Source organism: Pseudophryne corroboree, chromosome 4 (assembly GCF_028390025.1).
Source record: "Pseudophryne corroboree isolate aPseCor3 chromosome 4, aPseCor3.hap2, whole genome shotgun sequence".
NCBI lineage: Eukaryota > Metazoa > Chordata > Amphibia > Anura > Myobatrachidae > Pseudophryne > Pseudophryne corroboree.
In genome coordinates this window covers 717,238,858-717,256,625 of record NC_086447.1, presented here as the reverse complement: position 1 = coordinate 717,256,625, position 17,768 = coordinate 717,238,858, and the positions used below count along the sequence as shown (strand labels likewise).

At 47.6% G+C, this 17,768-nt stretch overlaps 1 protein-coding gene across 3 annotated transcripts in view; it reads left to right on the top strand.

Moving 5' to 3' along the window:
• DHX57 (DExH-box helicase 57) overlaps positions 1 to 17,768 on the top strand; it is a 98,226-nt gene that overhangs the window by 47,328 nt on the left and 33,130 nt on the right. For all 3 annotated transcript variants that reach the window (XM_063918011.1, XM_063918012.1, XM_063918013.1), the window contains exons 10-15: positions 1 to 67; positions 1,599 to 1,653; positions 1,811 to 2,028; positions 3,133 to 3,249; positions 6,580 to 6,676; positions 6,764 to 6,937. The exon at positions 1 to 67 is cut by the window's left edge and continues 67 nt beyond it. In XM_063918011.1, coding sequence (XP_063774081.1) covers positions 1 to 67; positions 1,599 to 1,653; positions 1,811 to 2,028; positions 3,133 to 3,249; positions 6,580 to 6,676; positions 6,764 to 6,937 — 728 coding nt within the window. The remainder of the gene's footprint in view (positions 68 to 1,598; positions 1,654 to 1,810; positions 2,029 to 3,132; positions 3,250 to 6,579; positions 6,677 to 6,763; positions 6,938 to 17,768) is intronic.

Here is a 17,768-nt window from a genome sequence, read left to right as displayed (position 1 = left end):
AGCGCCACTTTGAATGCTGAGCTCTTTTCCCAGTACTTTTATGGGTGCCCAGTTGTACACATACCAGGTAGGAGTCAGATCTGTTTAATTGTTAATGGTAACACATCAAATGTATGTTGCTAGGGACCAGAAGGCAATGCTGTCAGTGAAATGCCTCTTATAGTGCACACCTCATGTTGATAACTATTTAAATGAGAGGGTGGTGTTAGACATGTGGGCTTATATGCATCATTTTTACAGCTATAAAAGTACAGTGTGCCCGGTTGTTGCCATGGTGAACGGGTGAAGTCACGGTTAAAGGCTCCTCCTCTTCAAATGAGCATCTCCCCCTGATCTTTCAAAGCTTAGAAAATGGCATCTAGTTCTAGCCAAAAGCAACAAAATATTACTGTCCACAAAAACCGTGAGCTCTAGATGTCTTGCTACCATACAAATCTAGAGCACAAGCCACAGGGGGTTGCAGAGTTCCTAGTTTGTCTAACATTTTGGGGTAAATTTACTAAGATGGGAGTTCTGTTTAAGATGGGATGTTGTCCATAGCAACCAATCAGAGTCATCTTCTGATTTATTTAGCACCTTCTAGAACAGTGATGGCTAACCTTGACACTCCAGCTGTTGTTGAACTACACATCCCAGCATGCCCTGCTACAGTTTTGCTATTTGGCCTTGCTAAAACTGATGCAGGGCGTGCTCGGATGTGTAGTTCAACAACAGTGTCAAGGTTAGCCATCACTGCTCTAGAACATAGGTCTGCAAACTCGGTCCTCATTATCCCACACAGTACATGTTTTGCAGGTAACCCAGCAGGTACACAGGTGTATTAATTACTCACAGACACATTTTTAAAAGGTCCGCAGGTGGAGTTAATTATTTCACTTGCGATTCTGTGAGGAGACCTGCAAAACATGCATGTGCGGTGTAATGAGGACAGAGTTTGCAGACCTATGTTCTAGAATAGTGGTTCTCAAACTCTGTCCTCAGGACCCCACACAGTGCATGTTTTGCAGGTAACCCAGCAGGTGCACAGGTGTATTAATTAATCACTGACACATTTTAAAAGGTCCACAGGTGGAGTAAATTATGTCACTTGTGATTCTGTGAGGAGACCTGCAAAACATGCACCGTGTGGGGTCCTCAGGACACCACACAGTGCAAGTTTTGCAGGTAACCCAGCAGGTGCACAGGTGTATTAATTACTCACTGACACATTTTAAAAGGTCCACAGTTGGAACTAATTATTTCCCTTGTGATTCTGTGAGGAGACCTGCAAAACATGCACTGTGTGGGGTCCTGAGGACCGAGTTTGAGAACCTGTGTTCTAGAAGATAATACCTGTAATCTGATTGGTTGCTATGGGCAACATCCCATCTTATATAGAACTCCCATCTTAGTACATTTATCCCTTTGATTTAGGACTAGAAAACTTAAAAAAGTATTCCTGTCAAATTTCATCATTAGAAACATACTTAAATATTTACGAATGTTAGTTGTCTCTGTAGTATGTATGGCAAAGAATATCCATATTCTGCAATGTTTTTAATTTATTTGTTATGATAAGCATCAGTCAGAATGATTCTGAACATTCTGTATATTTCCAGGTCGTACTTTTCCAGTTGACCAATATTTCCTGGAAGACGCCGTAGCCAAAACAAGGTAAGTGAGGGTCTGTTGTAAGGCCAGACTTTGCTTATATGTAATTGTGTACCATTTTGTGCAGTTTCCCTCTTCAGGTTGTTAGAAGCTTGTGTATTGTGCTAGCAACTAAAACATATTCAGTAAGATAACTAGTACATATTTGTCAATTTGTCAGGTATGTGCTGGAAGATGGAAGCCCTTATAGTCGCTCCTCCAGGCTTTCCTCTGCACAGGAGTCCAGTAGAGGGAAGAAAGGGAAAAGTTATGGAGAAGTATTGGAAGAATTGGACCATGCTATGAATGCCTTAGCAAGGTCACAGGACACCTTGATGGTGAAGGACAATGTGCCAGACCAACAACTGAGCTTTAAGGAGCTCTCCACTCGCTACAGTGGTAAGACTACAAACCTAGCAAGTTCAATACATAGCAGGGAATAGGGAATGAAGTTAATATGTGACTGAGGTAGACAACCAGTAGCTTTCCAGGCTCTGTGGTACATCAGTGACTTGTAGTCCACACCTCGAGAGGCATCAGTTACCTAATGGGGATCACACAAGACCTGGACATTTGACCTGATCACTGACTGTCCAAACTGAAATATTTAGTGATTATGGTGGTCTTTTGGGACCCATTATCGGTCAACCAATGACTCACATAGTAATAGTGGTCATTGGCGATTATATTTTCAAATTGAAAAAATTGAAGTCCAAAATCATTTTAACTGTTAGGGGCCGATTCAGTTGTTTTACACCGTGGCTACCACTAGGGGGTGCAAAACGGAGCAATTAATTTGTTGCTCCGTTTAGACACAGTAGCCATGGGGATTACATTTCTTCTCGCAGCCTCCTGAGGTGCGAGGAGAATTGTGCGCTAAGTCGGCACTTTGGGCGTTCAACCGGGAGTTTGGACGCCCAAAATGAATTAGACTGGCTTAGCCGTTTTACACGGCTAAAGTTCTGTCTGTTTGGGTGTGATATGCATGTGCACCCAAACATCAATTGTATTGTGACAATTGTTTGGACATCTAAACAGGTCCGTTTAGACAGGATTATTAGACACCCAAAACAATTGATTTGCCCCCTTAGTGTGGTTAATTGTATCCCTGTATTCTTTGTGTAATTTGGGGCTATTCTAGTCGAAATTGTACATTTTAATATGTATGTGTTCCTTCACTGCTCCTGATCCAGAACAATATTACCCATTTCATTTGCAGAAGTGTGTTACTTATTGTATTTAGATCTGATCTGCCTGTATGCTAGGTTTGTTTGTTTTTGTTTGTTCATTACTGGGTCCTGAAAGAATGGGGAAAGCATTCTTAAGGTCACATTTAATTAAAACCTAAGATATTTAAAAAAAATTTAGTAACCATAACATATTGTTTCCTCTTCCATAAAAACGAATATTTCAATATCTCTTATTCATGTTTACATGCCATGTCACACGTGAGAGGCATGCAGAAGTTTCCTTGCTTGTATGCTATCTGTTTTTTCATCACAGGTGTTAGTAAATCTGTCATCAGTACTCTGTCAACCATGGACTTGGATAAAATTAATCTGGAGCTAATTGAAGCTTTGCTTGAATGGATAGTCAGCAGAGAGCACTCGTACCCACCAGGTTGGTAACTATGACAGGTGCAGTTGTTTTTTTTTTGTTGTTTTTTTTAACTATTCCCCCAAAAATCCTTTTCTGCAGCGGGGTACACTGGGTTCCACAGGGATAACTTCGGGGCGTAGAGTAGGGTCTTGATCCGAGGCACCAACAGGCTAAAAGCTTTGACTGTTCCCAAGATGCCCAGCGCCGCCTCCTCTGTAACCCCGCCTCCGTACACAGGAGCTCCGTTTGTAAGTTGGTGCCCTGCAGTGCAGGACATTAACAGGAGCAGCCCTGAAAAGAGCTTTTTTATAGAAGATAGAAGACTTCAAGGGCTGCAGCAGAGGCACTCACAGTGCTAGATGTCATTTTGACATCTCATGCTGCAGCTCCATCACCTCCCAAGGCGGCGCTGTATACTCCCGCGCCCTGGTTGCCGGGTACTTACAGCGAAGGGCTCCGGTTCTTCTGGCACACACACTTGCCGCAGCTCTCCGGGATCGCGTGGCCGCATCTAGGGAGGAGGTAAGAGGGTCCCCCAGGCGGGACCCACTGTAAATCGCGATCTGGCGCGGCCTTTAGGAGGCGCTGGCGTGGACACTGTGTTGGTACAGGGACCCCACTAGACCACAAGGGCAAGGGCACAGGTCGGATTCTCTCAAAAATACGTTCGCTAAGGCCCGCAGTACCCGGTGGTGAAGTCCAGCAAGGGGATAAGGCTCTGACCTGTAGCCCCTCCCCCAGCCCCAGGGCGCCATTTAGAGTAAATGTTCCCGCCCTGGAGCTGCATCTCTCTCTCTCGCCCTCACTCCCTATCAGCGTTTGGGCGCCAATTCACATGCTGAGCTGATTGTGGGACTGCATGGGCAAAGTCTCCTCTGTAATGCCGCCTGCATCATCAGCGCTGTGCATTTTACAGGACACTTAAGTATTCTACATGTCTTTTGACAGTGTTAGTTAAGAAACAGTGCATTACTACAGGGCTATTTGGTACAAGTACCCTGTGATATACATCCAGTCTTTACTGTGCATTGATATATCTATAAGTCTTTTTATCTTTACTTAGTACTACTTATTATTGCTAGTCCAGTGCAGTCTTATTGTTTGTCATAATTTCTGCATTGTACATGTGACTGTGTGTGTGTGTGTGTGTGTGTGTGTATATATAGCTGCTGTGTGATATCTACTTTGTGTATCTCACTCATATCGCTATCCCTATGTTCTGTACCTTGAGGGGGCTAAGTGCGTCAGGGTTATTAGTTGATATAGGTATTTTCACAGGATATACTTATTTTGTATTTTTCTCTGTGATTTTCAGTCACCATATACCTCCTGAATCCTCTGTTTGTGCTGTCACACTGCACAGGGGGTTCTTGGTTAGGTATTATATCTGCTCATATTGTACTGTGTCGCCCGTGGTTTACGCTTTAATATCATTTCGGCTACAAGGGGCGATGGTTCTGTGGCTAATCCCGCAATACGCTGTGGTGATGGCACAGATGCATTAGAGGAAAATATAGCAGCGGATGGTTCAGGTTCTGGGGGTTCCTTACCCCCCAAAGGAGGCACATCACGACCCGCATTGGGCTACTTTTCTCTAATTTACTGACTACGCTGGTAACTAGACTTACGCCCCCTATAGGACCTCACGTGCCTTTACAGCCACATATCGTCCCTGCGGTTAATCCGCCATGGGCAGATCTACTGTCCACTCAGTTACAGCAATTGAATCACTCATTGACTAAACAGAAACATAACCCTTGCCCACCTAAGACCAAGGGGTCCTCTAAGCGGGCCATTACTTCCTCGCAATCCACTCATGTTTCAGACACTTCGTCTGATGAGGATGGCATTTATACTGACCCCTCAGCCACTGATCCAGATGCTTCTGATGGGGAGTCTGTTTCACAAGTGGATGTTCCTGACTTATTAGAGGCTATCAGGCTGATTCACCAAATTGATGATGACCCAGAACCTGTCGTTGCCTCTAAGAAACCTGATAGATTCAAACGTCAGAAGGTTACTAAATTAATTTTGCCTCATTCTGACCACTTAGTTGATATACGTCAGGAATCCTGGGAAAATCCAGGAAAGAAATTCACACCTCACAAGAAGATGGTAGCTCACTATCCCCTTGCTGCGGAGTTAAGTAAAAATTGGGAAACGCCGCCACCGGTGGACTCGCAAGTCGCTCGGCTGGTGGTGTCCTCTGCTCTGCCTGTCACTACCGTCACCTCTCTGAAGGAACTGACGGATAAGCGTGTGGAGGGTTGCTTAAAGTCTATTTATACCCTTTCGGGAGCTGTGCATCGGGCCACTATTGCGGCTACGTGGGCTGCAGAAGCTATTGAAGCGTGGGCTCAGGAGGTGGAAGCAGAGCTGCCGTCCAATTTTTCTGATAATGCTAGACAATGTCTTTCGTATAGTGTCACAGTATCTCATTACATTAAGGAGGCGGCTTCTGATGCCGGTGTTCTGGCGGCCAAGGCCTCTACTACGTCCATTCTGGCTCGCCGGATTCTCTGGTTGCGGTCCTGGTCTGTGGATCTGGACTCTAAGAAAACCCTGGAGGTGCTCCCCTTCAAGGGGAACATCCCTTTTGGTGAAGATCTCAACAAGATTGTTGCTGATTTAGATTCTTCTAAGACGGCATGTCTACCTAGTACTGCGCCTTCGGCTCCGAACTTACCTTTGTTAAATTTCTTTCTGCGAGGTACACTGGATTCCACAGGGCGCCCACCATGACGCACTTAGCTTCTTTGGGTTGGTATGGCATTAGCTGCTGATACCTTCTCCTGTCATGAGAATGTGGTGTACGTGGCTACTAACGGCTGTCGTCAATTTTGCCTGCTACTGCATTGGACTGGTTAACAAAACTGAGCTCCTGTGCACGGAGGCGGGGTTTTAGAGGAGGCGGTGCTGAGCATCTTGGGAACAGTCAGGGCTTTTAGCCTGTTGTTGCCTCTGATCAAGATCCTACTCTACACCCCCGATGTTATTCCCTGTGGAATCCAGTGTACCTCGCAGAAAGATATTTAACAAGGGTAAGTACTTACCATAAATCTCCTTATTAAACTGATACCGTATTTAGTGGGAAATGTACTAAGCAGTGATATAAGTGGAGAAGTGAGCCAGTGGTGAAGTTGCCCATGGCAACCAATCAGCATTGAAGTTACAGTTATAATTTGCATACTATAAAATTATACAGAGCAGCTGATTGGTTGCCATGGGCAACTTCTCCACTGGCTCACTTCTCCACTCTTAACACTGCTTAGTACATCTACCCCTTAACTTTTTATGTCCTTCCCTGTGCCCGTATTTGGTGTATTACCATTGTTTTTCTTTTGTTATTAGGTGCTGTTTTAGTTTTTCTGCCTGGTCTTGCAGAAATTAAAACGCTATATGAGCAACTCCAATCAAATGCCTTGTTTAGTAATAGACGTAGTAAGCGGTACGTCCGGCTTTCTATACACACACACAATGTCTAGTCTCGGATGAAGGAGCTTATGATGATAGATTTCTTGTTATATTCTGACAGCTGCGTCATCTACCCCTTGCACTCATCCCTGTCGAATGAAGAACAGCAGGCTGTCTTCATAAGGCCTCCACCGGGGGTTACCAAGATTATTCTCTCCACCAATATTGCTGAAACCTCCATCACTATTGATGACGTTGTATATGTCATTGACTCTGGCAAAATGAGAGAGAAAAGGTATTGTACAGTATGTAGTATGGGTAAAGGCTGTATATATTGCTGCAAAGTCTTTCTCAAAACTGAATGAAATCTGTTAATGTGACTATAGCCAATGGTAAATGCCCCTATGTTAATGTAATGATGCAAAGTGACCAGTAATGCCATATTTTATACCTTATACCTGTATACAGGAAAGCATAGTGATGGTCATGTAAGATGAGGTCTACCGAGAGAGGTCTTTTATTGTGGTCTACTGTTACATCATTGTATATCGGCTATTGGAATTTATACTTGTCTGTGGTTACCCAAACCAGCAATCCTGTCCCCCAGTTTCCTACCTCCAGCTGCCCCCACCACTTCCATGCATCTACCCTGTGCCCATCTAATGCCTGACCAAAATGGTGAACCACTGACCATACAGTTCATGTAGTGCAGATACCATTGACATATCCATGTACTTATGTTAACATTCCATGGTCAACATCAACATAATATACCGAATGCCTGACTGCGGGGGCTCCCTGCACAACTACCCAGCAGCAAACTAGTCACCCCTTCTCTGCACTTTGGGGGTCATTCCGAGTTGATCGTAGCTGTGCTAAATTTAGCACAGTTACGATCGTAAACTCAGACATGCGGGGGGACGCCCAGCACAGGGCTAGTCCGCCCCGCATGTCACTGCCGGCCTCCCGCACAAATACAAAAGCATCGCACAGCGGCGATGCCTTTGTATTTGAGGAGTAACTCCCGGCCAGCGCAGCTCCTGCGGCTGGCCGGGAGTTGCTCATCGCTCCCGCTGGTCGCAGCAGCTGCGTGAGACGTCCCGCCCCCCCAATGGTCCGGCCACTCCTGCATTGGCCGGACCGCTCCCCCTCCCGCCTAGCGACCGCCTCTGTCTCAGAGGCGATCGCTAGGTAACGAAAGCTGCCATGCACCGGCTCATGCGCAGTTCCGACCCGAACGCTGCGCTGCGACAAACTGCAGCGAGCGATCGGGTCGGAATGACCCCCTTTGCCTGATTCCATTGGACTGCACAGCTTGTAAAGAATAAAGGGTTAATGGTAGAATAATGACGGTCCATATAAAGTAACCCTATATGATTAGAATAAAGGCCACATTCCTTTGCATTACAGAGGTCGTTTCATAAAGAGTAAAACAGTCTGGTGACCAACAGAAACATTATTTCTCTGACGTCCTAGTGGATGCTGGGAACTCCGAAAGGACCATGGGGAATAGCGGCTCCGCAGGAGACTGGGCACAACTAAAGAAAGCTTTTAGGTCACCTGGTGTGCACTGGCTCCTCCCACTATGACCCTCCTCCAAGCCTCTGTTAGATTTTGTGCCCGGCCGAGGTTGGATGCACACTAGGGGCTCTCCTGAGCTTCTAAAAAGAAAGTATATAATTAGGTTTTTTATTTTACAGTGAGACCTGCTGGCAACAGGCTCACTGCAGCGAGGGACTAAGGGGAGAAGAAGCGAACCTACCTGCTTGCAGCTAGCTTGGGCTTCTTAGGCTACTGGACACCATTAGCTCCAGAGGGATCGACCGCATGGAACTGGCCTTGGTGTTCGGTCCCGGAGCCGCGCCGCCGTCCCCCTTACAGAGCCAGAAGCAAGAAGAGGTCCGGAAAATCGGCGGCAGAAGACATCAGTCTTCACCAAGGTAGCGCACAGCACTGCAGCTGTGCGCCATTGCTCCTCATACACACTTCACACTCCGGTCACTGAGGGTGCAGGGCGCTAGGGGGGGGCGCCCTGAGCAGCAATAAAAACACCTTGGCTGGCAAAAATACCACAATATATAGCCCCAGAGGCTATATATGTGATAATTACCCCTGCCAGAATCCATAAAAAAGCGGGAGAATAGTCTGCGAAAAAGGGGCGGAGCTATCTCCTTCAGCACACTGGCGCCATTTCTCCCTCACAGCTCCGCTGGAAGGAAGCTCCCTGGCTCTCCCCTGCAGTCTACACTACAGAAAAGGGTAAAAAAGAGAGGGGGGGCACTAAATTTAGGCGCAGTATATATAACAGCAGCTATAGGGGACATAATTCAGTTAGTCCCTGCATTATATAGCGCTCTGGTGTGTGCTGGCATACTCTCACTCTGTCTCCCCAAAGGGCTTTTGTGGGTCCTGTCCTCTGTTAGAGCATTCCCTGTGTGTGTGCGGTGTGTCGGTACGGCTGTGTCGACATGTTTGATGAGGATAATGATGTGGAGGCGGAGCAGATGCCTATAGAAGGGATGTCACCCCCTGCGGGGCAGACACCTGAGTGGATGGACTTATGGAAGGAATTGCGTGCACGTGTCGACTCCTTACACAAAAAATTTGACGACATGCCAAATGCGGGACAGCCGGCTTCTCAGCTCGTGCCTGTCCAGGCGTCTCAAAGGCAATCGGGGGCTCTAAAACGCCCGCTACCTCAGATGGCAGACGCGGATGTCGACACGGATACTGACACCAGTGTCGACGACGATGAGTCTAGTCTAATGTCCACTAAGGCCATTCGTTGCATGATTGAAGCAATGAAAGAGGTGTTACAAATTTCTGATATAAACCCAGGTACCACTAAAAAGGGTATTATGTTTGGGGAGAAAAAACTACCCGTAGTTTTTCCCCCATCAGAAGAATTAAATGAAGTGTGTGAAGAAGCGTGGGCTTTCCCTGATAAAAGATTGGTAATCTTTAAGAAGTTACTAATGGCGTTCCCTTTCCCGCCAGAGGATAGGTCACGTTGGGAGACACCCCCTAGGGTGGATAAAGCGCTCACACGTTTGTCTAAAAAGGTGGCACTACCGTCTCCGGATACGGCCGCCCTCAAGGAACCTGCTGATAGAAAGCAGGAGGCGATCCTGAAGTCTGTATATACACACTCAGGCATTATACTTAGACCAGCTATTGCGTCAGCATGGATGTGCAGTGCTGCCGCTGCGTGGTCAGATTCCCTGTCAGAAAATATTGACACCCTAGACAGGGACACTATTCTGCTAACCATAGAGCATATAAAAGACTCAGTCTTATACATGAGAGATGCACAGAGGGAGATCTGCCGGCTGGCATCTAAAATAAGTGCATTGTCCATTTCTGCTAGGAGAGGCTTATGGACTCGCCAGTGGACAGGGGATGCAGATTCAAAAAGGCACATGGAAGTTTGGCCTTATAAGGGTGAGGAGTTATTTGGGGATGGTCTCTCGGACCTAGTTTCCACAGCAACTGCTGGGAAGTCAGCATTTTTACCCCATGTTCCCTCACAGCCTAAAAAGGCGCCGTTTTATCAGGTCCAGTCCTTTCGGACTCAGAAAAACAGGCGTGGAAAAGGCGGGTCCTTTCTGTCCAGAGGCAGAGGTAGGGGAAAAAGGCTGCAACAAACAGCAGGTTCCCAGGAGCAAAAGTCCTCCCCCGCTTCTTCCAAGTCCGCCGCATGACGGTGGGGCTCCACAGGCGGAGCCAGGTACGGTGGGGGGCCGCCTCAAAAATTTCAGCGATCAGTGGGTTCGCTCACAGGTGGATCCCTGGATCCTGCAAATAGTATCTCAAGGGTACAAACTGGAATTCGAGGCGTCTCCACCCCACCGGTTCCTAAAATCTGCCTTGCCGATTACTCCTTCAGACAGGGAGGCTGTGCTAGCGGCAATTCACAAGCTGTATTCCCAGCAGGTGATAATCAAGGTGCCCCTACTTCAACAAGGACGGGGTTACTATTCCACACTGTTTGTGGTACCGAAACCGGACGGTTCGGTGAGACCCATTTTAAATTTGAAATCCTTGAACACATACATAAAAAAATTCAAGTTCAAGATGGAATCGCTCAGGGCGGTTATTGCAAGCCTGGACGAGGGGGATTACATGGTATCCCTGGACATCAAGGATGCTTACCTGCATGTCCCCATTTACTATCCTCACCAGGAGTACCTCAGATTTGTGGTACAGGATTGCCATTACCAATTCCAGACGCTGCCGTTTGGACTCTCCACGGCACCGAGGGTGTTTACCAAGGTAATGGCGGAAATGATGATACTCCTTCGAAGAAAGGGAGTTTTAATTATCCCGTACTTGGACGATCTCCTAATAAAGGCGAGGTCCAAGGAGCAGTTGTTGGTGGGAGTAGCACTATCTCAGGAGGTGCTACACCAGCACGGTTGGATTCTGAATATTCCAAAATCACAGCTGGTTCCGACGACACGTCTACTGTTCCTGGGTATGATTCTGGATACAGTCCAGAAAAAAGTGTTTCTCCCGGAGGAGAAAGCCAAGGAGCTGTCATCTCTAGTCAGAGACCTCCTGAAACCAAACAGGTATCGGTGCATCACTGCACGCGGGTCCTGGGAAAGATGGTGGCTTCTTACGAAGCAATTCCTTTCGGCAGGTTCCATGCCAGAATCTTTCAGTGGGACCTGTTGGACCAATGGTCCGGATCGCATCTTCAGATGCATCGCCTAATAACCCTGTCTCCAAGAACCAGGGTGTCTCTGCTGTGGTGGCTGCAGAGTGCTCATCTTCTAGAGGGCCGCAGATTCGGCATACAGGACTGGGTCCTGGTGACCACGGATGCCAGCCTTCGAGGCTGGGGGGCAGTCACACAGGGAAGAAACTTCCAAGGACTATGGTCGAGTCAGGAGACTTCCCTACACATAAATATTCTGGAACTAAGGGCCATTTACAATGCCCTAAGTCAGGCAAAATCCCTGCTTCTACACCAGCCGGTACTGATCCAGTAAGACAACATCACGGCAGTCGCCCATGTAAATCGACAGGGCGGCACAAGAAGCAGGATGGCAATGGCAGAAGCCACAAGGATTCTCCGATGGGCGGAAAATCACGTACTAGCACTGTCAGCAGTGTTCATTCCGGGAGTGGACAACTGGGAAGCAGACTTTCTCAGCAGGCACGACCTTCACCCGGGAGAGTGGGGACTTCATCCAGAAGTCTTCACGCTGATTGTGAATCGATGGGAACGGCCACAGGTGGACATGATGGCGTCCCGCCTAAACAAAAAACTAGAGAGATATTGCGCCAGGTCAAGGGACCCTCAGGCGATAGCTGTGGACGCTCTAGTGACACGTGGGTGTACCAGTCAGTTTATGTGTTCCCTCCTCTGCCTCTCATACCAAGGGTACTGAGAATAATAAGAAAACGAGGAGTAAGAACAATACTCGTGGTTCCGGATTGGCCAAGACGAGCGTGGTACCCGGAACTTCAAGAGATGATCTCAGAGGACCCATGGCCTCTGCCGCTCAGACAAGACCTGCTGCAGCAGGGGCCCTGTCTGTTCCAAGACTTACCGCGGCTGCGTTTGACGGCATGGCGGTTGAACGCCGGATCCTGAAGGAAAAGGGCATTCCGGAGGAAGTCATTCCTACGCTGCTTAAAGCCAGGAAAGATGTAACTGCAAAGCATTATCACCGCATATGGCGGAAATATGTTGCTTGGTGTGAGGCCAAAAAGGCCCCAACAGAGGAATTTCAACTAGGTCGATTTCTGCATTTCCTACAAGCAGGAGTGACTATGGGCCTGAAATTAGGCTCCATTAAGGTACAGATCTCGGCTCTGTCGATTTTCTTCCAGAAAGAACTAGCTTCACTACCTGAAGTTCAGACGTTTGTGAAAGGAGTGCTGCATATTCAGCCCCCGTTTGTGCCTCCAGTGGCACCTTGGGATCTCAACGTGGTGTTGAGTTTCTTAAAATCAGATTGGTTTGAGTCACTTAAAACCGTGGATCTAAAATATCTCACGTGGAAAGTGGTCATGTTATTGGCCTTGGCTTCAGCCAGGCGTGTGTCAGAATTGGCAGCTTTGTCATGTAAAAGCCCTTATCTGATTTTCCATATGGATAGGGCGGAATTGAGGACTCGTCCCCAGTTTCTCCCTAAGGTGGTATCAGCTTTTCACTTGAACCAACCTATTGTGGTGCCTGCGGCTACTAGGGACTTGGAGGATTCCAAGTTACTGGACGTAGTCAGGGCCTTGAAAATTTATGTTTCCAGGACGGCTAGAGTCAGGAAAACTGACTCGCTATTTATCCTGTATGCACCCAACAAACTGGGTGCTCCTGCTTCTAAGCAGACTATTGCTCGCTGGATTTGTAGCACAATTCAGCTGGCACATTCTGCGGCTGGACTGCCGCATCCTAAATCAGTAAAAGCCCATTCCACAAGGAAGGTGGGATCATCTTGGGCGGCTGCCCGAGGGGTCTCGGCTTTACAACTTTGCCGAGCTGCTACTTGGTCAGGGGCAAACACGTTTGCAAAATTCTACAAATTTGATACCCTGGCTGAGGAGGACCTTGAGTTCTCTCATTCGGTGCTGCAGAGTCATCCGCACTCTCCCGCCCGTTTGGGAGCTTTGGTATAATCCCCATGGTCCTTTCGGAGTTCCCAGCATCCACTAGGACGTCAGAGAAAATAAGATTTTACTCACCGGTAAATCTATTTCTCGTAGTCCGTAGTGGATGCTGGGCGCCCATCCCAAGTGCGGATTGTCTGCAATACTTGTACATAGTTATTGTTAACTAAAGGGTTATTGTTGAGCCATCTGTTGAGAGGCTCAGTTGTTTTCATACTGTTAAACTGGGTATAGTATCACGAGTTATACGGTGTGATTGGTGTGGCTGGTAGGAGTCTTACCCGGGATTCAAAATCCTTCCTTATTATGTCAGCTCGTCCGGGCACAGTGTCCTAACTGAGGCTTGGAAGAGGGTCATAGTGGGAGGAGCCAGTGCACACCAGGTGACCTAAAAGCTTTCTTTAGTTGTGCCCAGTCTCCTGCGGAGCCGCTATTCCCCATGGTCCTTTCGGAGTTCCCAGCATCCACTACGGACTACGAGAAATAGATTTACCGGTGAGTAAAATCTTATTTTCTCTTACGTCCTAGAGGATGCTGGGGACTCCAAAAGGACCATGGGGTATAGACGGGATCCGCAGGAGACATGGGCACGCTATAAGACTTTTCCTGGGTGTGAACTGGCTCCTCCCTCTATGCCCCTCCTCCAGACCTCAGTTAGATTGTGTGCCCAGGAGAGACTGGACACACACTAGGGGAGCTCTACTGAGTTTCTCTGGAAAGACTTTGTTAGGCTTTTTTATTTTCAGGGAGACCTGCTGGCTACAGGCTCTCTGCTTCGTGGGACTGAGGGGAGAGAAGTCAGACCTACTTCTTCTGAGTTAAGGGCTCTGCTTCTTAGGCTACTGGACACCATTAGCTCCAGAGGGTTCGATCACTTGGTGCGCCTAGCTGCTTCTTCCCGGAGCCGTGCCGTCACCCCCCTCACAGAAGCCAGAAGAAAGAAGCCGGGTGAGTATTAGAAGAACAGGAGACTTCAGACGGCAGAAGACTTCAGTAACGGAGGTACAGCGCAGCGGTCGCGCTGCGCTCCATGCTCCCACACACCAACGGCACTCGCAGGGCGCTGGGGGGGGGGGGGGGGGGGAGTGCCCTGGGCAGCAAGTTACTGGAGCCTTGTTTTACACTGGCATTATACATATTAGGGGTGCCTGGGCACTGTGTATGTACCCCGGCCAGTATAATATTTAAATATTAGCGGGACTATAGTGTGCAGGGAAGGGGCGGGGCTTAGCCGCACAGCTTACCAGCGCCATTTTCTCTTCTCCACAGTGCATGCGGAGACGCTGGCCCGGACCTCCACTCTCCTTACAAGTAACAAAGGGAGCAAAACGGGGACGGGGGGGGGGGGTGCACGAAAGAGTGCGACCACAAAAAATATATATAAACAATAGGCAAGAACCCACAGCACTCAAACATCCGCGGTGCCAGTGGTATTGTGACCACACTATTTAAATTTTTTTAAAAATCATACAAATTCAGCACTCACCTAATATTAACACTTCAAACTAATTCATCTGAATTCAGGGAATGTTAGTTCCAAAATATTGCAATAGTTTGTTAAACTGACCAGCCCCTTCACGGCCATTCCCATTTGGTCAGTCCCTACACTGACTTACACAAATCTGAGCAATGCTCACAGGCATCTTTTTACATTTAATTATGTATGAGTGCTGTGGGTTCTTGTCTATTTATATAAATTTTTTGTGGTCGCACTCTTTCTTGCACCCCTATTGTCCATATGTAAATGAAATGTTAAGAAATTCCCCAGGTGTCTTAACTGATATGCTTGGGTGTGGTTCCTGTCTCTTTAAAAGAGTGGGACAGGGCCTAAACACATGATATAAGCATGCTGTGTATTTAAAATCCAAAAGATGCCTGTGAGCATTGCTCAGATTTGTGTAAGTCAGTGTAGGGACTGACCAAATGGGAATGGCCGTGAAGGGGCTGGTCAGCTTAACAAACTATTGCAATATTTTGGAACTAACATTCCCTGAATTCAGATGAATTACAGTTTGAAGTGTTAATATTAGGTGAGTGCTGAATTTGTATGATTTTTATATATATATATATATATATATATATATATATATATAGAAAGCAAGTTCAGGCGGCACTCCACGGATTTTCAAGACAAATGAGACAGCTACACAAGCTTGATTGTCAACGTTTCAGGTGCTATTTAATCACACCTTTCGTCAGGATATATATATATACACAACATGCACTGTAACTGGCACTCACTAAATCCATACCATAGCTTGTCCCGGTGCCCTCACATGCTGGATCACCAGCAATACATACACAACAAGCAGGTGCGGCACTCGGAAGAAAAGATGACAAACTCAGGAGTTTTCTATATCAACGTTTCGGTGTATTCCTGAAGACGGTAATACACCGAAACGTTGATATAGAAAACTCCTGAGTTTGTCATCTTTTCTTCTGAGTGCCGCACCTGCTTGTTGTGTGTGTGTGTGTGTGTGTGTATATATATATATATTCAGCGCAGACATATATTATTTATGTAGTAGTATATGGGCGCTGGGGTGTGAGCTGGCATACTCCCACTGTGTTCTCTCTACAGGCTTCCCTGTGGCTCTGTCCCCTTTGGCCAGTGTGAGTGTGGTGTGACGGTACTGCGTGTCGACATGTCTGAGGCTGAGTGTTACGGGGGGCGCGGAGAAGGATTTGGGAATGACTCTGTCGGCACAGCCGACTGCTGATTGGGTGAATATGTTGAGTACATTGAATGCAAATGTGGCATTATTGTCTAAGAGGCTAGATAAATCTGATTCTCAGAACAAACGTGGAGAAAATCCATGGAGGACGCTTTGTCTCAGGTACAGGCCCCCTCAGGGTCACAAAAACGTTCGTTTACCCAGATGGCAGATACGGATACCGACACAGACTCTGATTCCAGTGTCGACTTCAATGAGGCCAGTTTACATCCGAAATTGGTTAAGAGTATTCAGTACATGATTGTGGCTATTAAAGATGTTTTACATATTTCTGAAGCGCCTGCTGTTCCAGATACGAGGGTTTGTTTGTATAAGGGAAAAAAACCTGAGGTGACATTTCCCCCCTCTCATGAACTGAACGCTCTTTGTGAAAAGGCTTGGGAGTCGCCTGACATTCTCCCAATGTGGACAAGGCTCTGTCCCGACTGTCCAGAAAGGTGGCGCTTCCGTCTCCTGACACGGCTACCCTCAAGGATTCGGCGGATCGCAAGCAGGAGACGACATTGAAGGCCATTTTCGTCACTACTGGTGCACTCCTCAGGCCTGCCGTGGCATCGGCGTGGGTGAGTAGTGCTATTGCTAAGTGGGCTGATAATTTAGCATCTGACATGGATACCCTTGATAAGGATAACATTCTTTTGACTCTTGGTTATATCAAGGACGCTGCAGATTACCTAAAGGATGCGGCGAGGGATATTGGCCTCTTGGGATCAAGGGCCAATGCCATGACGGTCTCGGCCAGGAGGGCGCTGTGGATTCATCAATGGAATGCTGATGCCGACTCCAAGAAAGCTATGGAAGCTCTCCCTTTTAAAGGTAGTGTCTTGTTTGGTGACGGCCTTGCTGACCTGGTATCTACCGCTACTGCGGGTAAGTCATCTTTTCTTCCTTATGTTTCCGCACAACAGAAAAAGACGCCCAATTATCAGATGCCGTCCTTTCGGTCTAATAAATACAAAAAAAGGAAAGGGCTCGTCCTTCCTCGCTTCAAAGGGTAGAGGAAAAAGGTTGCCTGCTGTGTCTGGCGCCCAGGACCAAAAGTCCTCCCCCGCCTCTGCCAAGTCCATCGCATGACGCTGGGGTTCCCCTACGGGAGTCCGTGCAGGTGGGGGGCCGTCTCCGAATCTTCAGTCAGGCCTGGTTTCAATCGGCCTGGATCCTTGGGTCTTAGACATAGTGTCCCAGGGGTACAAACTGGAGTATCAGGAGGTGACACCCCCCCCCCCCCCCCCCTACGCTTTTTCAAATCAGCCTTGCCAGTTTCTCTTCCAGAAAGAGAATCTTCTTGACCATAGTCTGGATTTCCAGAGCTTTTTCCGCCGGAAGAAACTGCTGCAATACAAAACCTGTGTCAACAGAGGGTCATTGTCCCGGTTCCCCCATCCCAAGGGGGGGAAGGTTTCTATTCGAGCCTCTTTGTCGTGCCAAAGCCGGGCGGCTTGGTCAGACCGATTCTGAACCTAAAATCCCTCAATCCGTACTTGAAAACTTTCAAGTTCAAGATGGAATCTCTTCGAGCTGTGATCTCCAGCCTAGAAGAGGGGATTTTATGGCATCAGTCAACATAAAAGATGCCTACTTACACGTCCCGAAATATCCTCCTCATCAGGCCGTCCTAAGGTTTGCGGTGCAGGATTGTCAATACCAATTTCAGACGTTGCCGTTTGGGCTTTCCACGGCCCCGAGGGTCTTCACCAAGGTGATGACGGAAATTATGGTGCTACTACGCAAGCAGGGTGTCACAATTATCCCGTACTTGGACGATCTCCTGAT